The sequence below is a fragment of the Physeter macrocephalus genome, chromosome 2 (assembly GCF_002837175.3).
Source record: "Physeter macrocephalus isolate SW-GA chromosome 2, ASM283717v5, whole genome shotgun sequence".
In the NCBI taxonomy this organism is placed as follows: domain Eukaryota; kingdom Metazoa; phylum Chordata; class Mammalia; order Artiodactyla; family Physeteridae; genus Physeter; species Physeter macrocephalus.
The window spans coordinates 112,754,220-112,763,788 of NC_041215.1; the positions used below are offsets into that span (position 1 = coordinate 112,754,220).

At 35.5% G+C, this 9,569-nt stretch overlaps 1 protein-coding gene across 1 annotated transcript in view; it reads right to left on the bottom strand.

Moving 5' to 3' along the window:
- Positions 1–9,569, bottom strand: part of KANSL1L (KAT8 regulatory NSL complex subunit 1 like) — a 158,254-nt gene that overhangs the window by 96,375 nt on the left and 52,310 nt on the right. Inside the window, exons 5-6 of the mRNA XM_028481517.2 lie at positions 8,101–8,298; positions 2,706–2,827 (exon numbers count right to left, since the gene is read on the bottom strand). Coding sequence (XP_028337318.1) covers positions 2,706–2,827; positions 8,101–8,298 — 320 coding nt within the window. The remainder of the gene's footprint in view (positions 1–2,705; positions 2,828–8,100; positions 8,299–9,569) is intronic.

Consider the following 9,569-nt stretch of genomic DNA (forward strand, 5'->3'; position numbering starts at 1 on the left):
GTTGCCTATCTCCACTTCATTTAGTTGTTTTTCTGGGGTTTTAGCTTGTTCCTTCATCTGGTACATAGCCCTCTGCCTTTTCATCTTGTCTATCTTTCTGTGAATGTGGTTTTTGATCCACAGGCTGCAGGATTGTAGTTCTTCTTGCTTCTGCTGTCTGCCCTCTGGTGGATGAGGCTATCTAAGAGGCTTGTGTAGGTTTCCTTACGGGAGGGACTGGTGGTGGGTAGAGCTGGGTGTTGCTCTGGTGGGCAGAGCTCAGGAAAACTTTAATCCGCTTGAGTGCTGATGGGTGGTGCTGGATTCTCTCCTTGTTGGTTGTTTGGCCTCAGGCAACCCAACACTGAAGCCTACCTGGGCTCTTTGGTGGGGCTAATGACAGACTCTGGGAGGGCTCATGCCAAGGAGTACTTCCTAGAACTTCTGCTGCCAGTTCCCTTGTCCCCATGGTGCGCCACAGCCACCCCCCACCTCTGCAAGAGACCCTCCAACACTAGCAGGTAGGTCTGGTTCAGTCTCCCCTGGGGTCACTGCTCCTTCCTCTGGGTCCCGATGCACACACTACTTTGTGTGTGCCCTCCAAGAGTGGAGTCTCTGCTTCCCCCAGTCCTGTCTAAGTCCTGAAATCAATTCCCACTAGGCTTCAAAGTCTGATTCTCTAGGAATTCCTCGTCTCGTTGCCGGACCCCCAGGTTGGGAAGCCTGACATGGGGCTCAGAACCTGCACTCCAGCGGGTGGACTTCTGTGGTATAAGTGTTCGCCAGTCTGTGAGTCACCCACCCACCAGTTGTGGGATTTGATTTTATTGTGATTGCGTCCCTCCTATTGTCTCATTGTGGCTTCTCCTTTGTCTTTGGATGTGGGGTATCTTTTTCGGTGAGTTCCAGTGTGTTCCTGTCAATGACTGTCCAGCAGCTTGTTGTGATTCTGGTGTTCTCACAAGAGGGAGTGAGAGCACGTCCTTCTACTCCGCCATCTTGGTTCTGGTCTCTCATTTGGATTTATATATCTTTATGAGGTATGTTTTTCAATTATGACAGTTATTTAAACCAAATATTCAAACAACTGCACACAATTCCATCATTATTATATGTTAGTTTAAACAATGACATGTTTCATCTACTAGACTGTAAGCTATTTAAAAGTGGAGATTTTGTCTTCATCGTTGTATTCCTAGGACTTTGACTATATGGCATACAGCAAACAGTTATGCAATAAATACTTTGTGAATAAATGACCAAAAATATAGGTAAGTACATTAAAATGAAAATTAGTACACACACACACACATACACACACACGTATATGTATAATAGTGTAATGCCTAGTCAGGTAAACAAAACATTACCTAAAATTGATTTAGCCCCAAATCACAATCTGATGGTGTTTAATGGCTCAACTTGTAACTATGACTTTCTTAATGAGGAAATGTTCTCATTAATGAAGATATTATAGTTTTCCTATATAACATATGAGAATCTTTCAAAGTGAATCATCAGTGTTATAAGGAATGAATATAAAGTTAACAAAAATAAAGCAAAACCAGTAGAATAACTGTTTCCATAATAGAACAATGTAAACATGACCCAGCACAAACAAAACTGTAAAAGTATTAAAAATTAGACTTTCAAAATAATAAATTAGAAATAAAAATAAAATAACAGCATTTTTATTTTAAGACTTAGTTTATATCCACTAGTCTCATTAAGAGGCTGATAACTACTTCGCATAATTTTCACCATGGTATGAATCTTCCTTTCTTGTTTTATTTTGTAATTTAATAATAAATCACATAATTATTAATATAAATATTTCTGATACTAAATTACACTTAGTCCTTTTATGGTACTTAAAGCAAAGAAGCCCTCACTGCAATTTTTTTGAAAAAAAAATTAGATGCACACACAAAATAATATTCTAGTAGCTTTTAAATTCTAACTGCATCTTATAAAGGAAAGATTCAAAGAGAAATGTAAGCAAAATAAAGAAAACAAATGCTGTTCCCAAAAGAGGATTTTTAATATCTATATTTTTTGCTAACATGATATGATAAATTGCTAAGGATTATAGGAATTATTATATTAATTACATTTAGTAAAAACTTTACCTTATAAAAGCTGAGATACAAAATGACTCATTTAGGGGAACTTCCCTAGCGGTCCAGTGGGTGAGACTCCCTGCTCCCACCGTAGGGGGCGCAGGTTTGATCCCTGGTCAGGGAACTACGAGTCCACATGTCGTGCAGCGCAGCCAAAAAAAAAAACCACCAAAATGACTCATTTACAACATGAGTAAAACTTAAGCTGAATTTTATGGATGATATCTACCCATCAATCTTCCATGCCCAAACTGTATGTAGGGTCTTTCACTCTTAAAATGTATTGCAAGGGCAGTATGGAGCTGAAGACTATAAAATGTATAAAATGGAAGGTATATTAAATATGGCAGTACTTCTGTAGCAAATGGTATCACTGTTTTTCATTTTTAGAAACATTATAAAACTTCCTGGAAAGCTTTGTCCCTCATTCTCAGGTTTATAGTTCCCTTAGTTATAAAAGTTTGATGTTATCTAAAAATGTATCCATGATTTATTGATTGTACTCTAATAATGCTTAAGAAGAAAAAAGAAGCTATAATACTTAAAAGATCAAAACAAAATAAGCAAAGCCAAATTTAGAAGCAAAACTATCCCACTGACACCTACCTCCTGGAAATGCCATTAGCCAGACATTTACGGCTACAGGATTTAGAGGAGAGGGGTGATGACGTTGGGGACAAGTTGAGAGGGGCAATCAAACTGCTGATGATCTCAGTCAACTGTGCGCTCTGCAAGAAAACAGTAAATCTTTTACTATTGCTAAGCAAGGAATATGGTTAAATCTCAGACCTTTAGTGCCTATTAAAGTTTAACTTCTCATGAAACAAGTAAATGTTTATGTTTTAGTAAATATTTTACTCTACAAAGACAATTTACACCGTTACTGATTTTTCCATTATTATTAATAAATCTACATTTTAAAGTACTCCTTTTTTTCCATATCGTTTTTTGCTTCAGTTCTTTTGTCTACTCATCCTATCCTCTAAAACATTTTGGCTTCCCTGGTGGCGCAGTGGTTGAGAGTCCGCCTGCCAATGCAGCGGACACAGGTTCGTGAGGCCACAACAGTGAGAAGCCCGCGTACCGCAAAAAAAAAAAAAAAAAAAAAAAAAAAAAAAAAAAAAAAAATTAGAATAAAACATTTAAGCTCAGTTGATAGAATCTACATAAATATTTTCTTTGAGGCAGCCAAATTAATAACAAACTCATAGCTATAATTTATTAAGTGCTCACTATGTGCCAGGCACTATACTAAGCACTAAACATAGACTATTTCTAATCTTTACAACCTGCAAAGTAGATATTAGTACTACTGATACTACTATTATTAAAATCAATTACAGATGAGGAAGCTGAAGCAAAGACAGATTAAGCAGCTCGATCATGGATTATAAAATTGGTAAGAAATGGAGCTAGGATTCAAACTTAGGCTTGAATCCTATACCATACTGCTTCTCAATATTTTTCCTAATTCGAATATACCAGTTTTTTCAGGTACCCCAAATTTTCATTGACCCTTATCCCAAACTTATATGTAAGATATTTGTAATATACAAATATTATATTATTCTCAAAACAGTCACATACAACAATTATAATAAGCATAAGCCACATCAATGGAAAACAGTACACTTCTACAAAAGAATGACAACATTTTTCATTACACATGTAATCCATCGTAGTTCATTGTAGGAAAAAGGGAAAGTATGAAGAGGTTTCAAAAATGAAAAGTAAATAACCTGTAATCATATTTCACAGAGAAAACCATTGCTAATATCTTGGTATATATCCATACCCCAAGAAAAAACTTTTGATTTTGAATATATGTGAGCATGAGTGTATGTAAAACATGCACACATGCACACACACATCCTTTTAAGTAAATTATGCTGCATCAATTTTCTAAAATCTGGTTTTCTTACTTAATATAGTGTGACTATATTTTTAAAATATATAGACATATTTCACTGTTTTATTAACTGAAAGATATTCTATTCTAAAATACAAGGGTGTATGGAATAATTATTTTGCAACTCTTTATTTGTATGAAACAAATAACATGCTATTAGAAATGAGACTAAAGAATATGATAGAGCTAAATATAATATTTGAACTCTTCAAAAAGTCTTCCATAAAAAGAAGGAAAAAAAAAAAAGTCTTCCATGAAAAAGACCCTGAAATGTTTTCACCACTTATTTTCTTGAAAAATAATACATATCTAATGACTTTATTTTTTAAATTATTACACATTTTTAGATTAAACTTAGTTTTCAAAATCACCAATACATTCTTTATCCATCTATCAAGTATTCATTAATTTGGTCATACAAAGAAATTTATAGAGTAGACTCTTCTCATTGTTCCACCTCCAAAAATATCTAAAAATCTTCTTAGCCATTGGAGGTCGCTAATCGGTATGTGTGAATAATTGGTCCAGAGTGACAGTGTCACAACCAACCTCCAGCTTTACCCTAACAACCACCCCACCCCTGCCCAATAAAACCTCATATACTTGAGTCCATATTTGGGATAGAAAATTCACGGTAAAAATGAATATAAAAGTAAAATTAGAAGAGGCATAATTTGAACTCTGAAAAAAAAAATCAATTTTAAAAGTCAAAACACTTACTAGCTATTTATAATGAGGTTTCTAATGTAAATATACCAGTGTGAAATTTATTTTAAATTATCTGAAGTTCTAAAATAATGTCACCTTTCAATTTATGAACAAAATATATTATCTAATAATGGAAGTATGCATTAATACTATGAATCAATGTTATTTTTTAAAACACATATCAGTCTACAACCCAATAGTGCCTTTATATCTTAACTGCCAACTCTTTAGTTGTTTTTGAGGAACATAAATAAGTTTGGTAAGCAAAACATTCCTCTAACAGTAAATTTAATCAAGTCAAAGGATTACCTGATCTATATTCAAGTTCCACTATGGCAGGCAAACAGTTATATACCAATAGATTATATTTAAAAAAATATGTGTAATACCAGGCTTGCCTCCCCTTCTTCCATTTACTCACCCCTAGACTGTCTTCTTTTTTTTTTTTTTCCGGTACGTGGGCCTCTCACTGTTGTGGCCTCGACCGCTGCAGAGCACAGGCTCCGGATGCACAGGCCCAGCGGCCATGGCTCACGGGGTGGGATCCTCCCAGACCGGGGCACGAACCCGCGTCCCCTGCATCGGCAGGGGGACTCTCAACCACTGCACCACCAGGGAAGCCCTAGATTGTCTTCTTCAATGAGTATGTGAAAACAACTTAATTTTTAATTGGCCTATAAAAACATTATTAGCATATATTTCAAGAGCACATTACCTGTTCACAGCTAATTTATAAATGACCTCTACAAGTAATTGGTGCTGCCCCTTTCTGCATCCTTTTCCTCTCCATGTCTAGAGCCATTAGTATTCTCACAACTCCTGGTTCCTTTCCCTCCCAAAGCCTCTGACACTCCTGTCAGCAATGGGACTTAAAATGAACATGATACCCAAGGCCACCTTCATAGGTGAGCAACCTGTGCAGTAACATGGGGCTGCACTCAGAAGGATCCCATGTTTGGTTAATGCTCTGCTGTCACTGGCTTAAAACTTAAAACTGTTTTTAACAAAGAGCTGTGTGATTTCATTTTGCCCTGGGCCCAGCAAACTAGCCAGTTCTGATGTGAACTCAGGTCCAACCAAACAAACTGGTGCTACCAAGGAGAAAGAAAAAATACAAGAGGGACTTCCCTGGTGGTCCAAGTGGTAAAGAATCCTCCTCACAATGCAGGGGAAGTGGGTTCAATCCCTGGTGGGGGAACTAAGATCCCACATGTTGGGGAGTAACTAAGCCTGCGCACCACAACTACTAAGCTCGCATACCTCAACGAGAGAGCCCACCTGCCACAAGCTACAGAGCCCATGCACTCTGGAGCCCACGGGCCACAACTACAGAGCTCATGCACCCTGGAGCCCATGCCCTGCAAGTACAGAAAAAAAAAAACCCGCACGCCACAACTAGAGAGAAGCCCGAGCACCGCAAGGAAGAAACCGCGTGCCACATCGAAAGATCCTGCATGCCTCAACGAAGACCCCGCGAGCTGCAACTGAGACCTGACACAGCCAAAAAAATAAATACATAAATAAAACAAATAAATATTAAACAAAAAGAAAGAAAAAATACAAGAAACCTCTTTCCAAAGGATAAGTAGAGACCTACAGGTAAAAAGAGTCAAAGGTCTGACTGATCAAGTGCTCACGTTATTCTGTGTGAAATAACTAGGATCAAACTGAAAAGGTACTGATCCTAAGGGATGAGGGGAGGGAAAAAAAAAGAAGAAAGAGGAATATAACCAGTATTGATTTAAAACACCACTTATATGGTAAAGTGCATTCCAGTTTAACACCAGATAATTACAAAATAACTTTCTGAATTATAAAATATTCATAATAGTATTTTGACAATGCATTGGAAATTGGAAAATTAAGAAAAACTCTAGGCAATTGCAAACTTAACAAATATGGGGTGGGAGAAGTTACTCCACATTCTGACTTACCAGGATTAAGACAGCAGTAATCTGGTACTAAATTATTTCACAATGTATGTCAGAAAAACAACAACAACAACAGAAAAATTAAATGTGGGCAGGGATGAGAATACATATTACCCACTGGAATAATGTAATCATGCAGCTGTGGTCCCAACTGAGTATATTCTGGCAGATTCAATCTGGTTGCAAGTTAACAAACTCTTAGAAAGCCAGGTTTGTTTAAGAGCCACCAAAGTCTAAATTAAAATAAATGGCTTATATTTTTTCTATTTCCTTAGTTTTTCGATTAATCTGCTTACCAAATAAAATATGTGATTTATATTACATTCAGTATTTTAAATGTATCTAAGTTTTTGCACATTTAATACTTTGTAGATACTAGTATCAACATAATCAGCTTTCAAAAAAGTCTTACTGCTATTTTTTATTAAGTTCACATTGGGCTAATAAATTTACTGTGATTTGCAGTGATGTGTTTTCCTATTCAAGTACAAGTTATGACTCAATTATTCTTATTTTATGTAATGCAGTTGATATTTATTTTTTTATAAAATACCTTCAATATTTCGTGTCTATTTCTATACATTTGATACTTTGGCTATTATATATGTAACCTCTTCTTCATTTAAATTTTATAAATAATATGAAATAAATTTTAAATATTAATCTTGCAAAAAACTGTTTTGATTTCAAAGGATAAATATAGGACAGAATAATTAAACTTCTGGAGTCATCCATAAGAGGATTTAAATACCAGGAAAAGCTTTGGAATCAAAGTAATTTATTAGGAGTTTATTAGACTCTCTATTTCCACGATCATTTTTTAATGAAAGAATCCATATTCTAAAGTTATCTTTCACTAAAACTTTCTATCAATAAATTAATCAAACACACCATTCAGATCTATTAAGTGGTACCACTGTTCTTTCCCCATGAGAAAAGTCCAATGATGAGCTATTTTGTTAGAAAACAAGATTTTCCAACCCTAGTATAAATGAGTTATCACCCTATAGCTATGTACCAACACTTTACATATTATATTTATTTATTTTATTTATTTTAATATTTTTAAAATTTATTTATTATTTGGTTGTGTAGGGTCTTAGCTGCGGCTGGCAGGCTCCTTAGTTGTGGCACGTGGGCTCCTCAATTGTGGCATGCATGTGGGATCTAGTTCCCTGACCAGGGATCAAACCCAGGCTCCCCACAGTGGGAGCGTGGAGTCTCAACCACTGCGTCACTGGGGAAGTCCCACATATTACATTTAAATAACCTTAATTATATCAATATTATAATAGGGACTATATATACTAAATATTTTAATTGTATTTAATGTCAAACAGCCAACTTTAATAACCAATATCTTAAGCAGAGACACACGTTTATTTGAAGAGTTTATAAAATCAATTAAAAGTCATTTTGATGCCACTCACACTTTACTCTTACTTCACATTACCTGTTTTTCTATATTGCGAAGAAGTAGTGTAGGGCTACTTGGTGACATTTCAAAATCTTGCTCTGGTAAAGGATCTTGACACTCCTGAGGAATCTGGGGACTCCCTGTAGTGTTTAATGAAGCAGCTTGGTCTGCAAATTGGATCTGCTTTTTCAAAATGTCTTTTGGAAGTCGACATTCTTCTAGGATCACTATCCCCTAGACAAATAGCAATTAAAGAGTTGCAGTGAAAACAAATTGACTGCTAGATGAACTTTAACATTACAATGCTCTCGAACCATGCTTTTTATTATTCCTTGGAAATCAGAAAATAGACATTTGGAAGTACAGTTTAACTCTGTAAAAAAGTCGCTGATTTAAAACATGTGCAGCTAAAATAATGTATATTTGATGGGTTAGGCTTGCAAAATATTGTCATAAATTACATACAAGAAGTTATTTTTCTTATTGGTTTTAGTTATTAGCATTAAAAGCATGATACATTTAGAATAAAGTAAAAGGCTTATATGCAGAATATGAACATTTCTGACTAAAATTTAGAACATTATCAGATATAACCGTCTGATATTTTGGTCACTAGCATTTCCACTTGAGTTCTGTATTTAAGCACTCCTAATTTCATAAATCAAAATATCAGTTACAAACATCCAAACAATAATCTAACTTTATATTAACTTCTTTCAGAGCACTCTAAAGAACCCCAACCCTGTTGCTGCCAGCCAGGGTTGGCAGGACTGCACCACTGAGAAAAAGTACTCTCTAGGCCAAAGTTCTCATTGCTTACAGAGTAGACAAGTTATTAATAAAGACACAGGTTTTCAACTTTGATGGAGTATTTTCTGAAATGTAAATAACTGGAGAAATGAATAGGGATCTAGCTGCCTCTGTAGTCCCTGCCTACCATTCACACATACACATTCCTCAACTGGCTTGCTGAACTTTCCCCACATTCCCTAGCTTCTTCACTCCAATGTCCTCACCCCTAAGTCCCTCAGAAGTAATGAAGACAGGAGAGAATGGGGAAAAAGGATTGCACAGATATGACCTTAATGGTTTCACAGTTCTCGCCATAAAATTTCTTCCCTTCCTACCCCTTTTACTACACTTCCCCCTGCAAAGAATAATACATATTATTATTAAATATGTGTGTGTGTATGTGTATATACATATATATATATGTATATACACATACACACACACACATACATACATACTTTTTTGGGGGCAAAATGTCAATAAGTTCCTATAGGCTAGTTGGAAAGGTATTAAATGCCTAATGTGGCTAAAATATTATATTCTTGGAATGAAAAATAGACTGAAACATTAATATAAACATAGAGTATTTCAAGATGGGACAAATTAAATAATTGCTGTGGGCTAGCTTGTATCATGTATAAGTACTATACATAGGATGGAAACCACCTATAGATTATATGTTATATATAAGCAGCCTTAGTTTACACTATAAT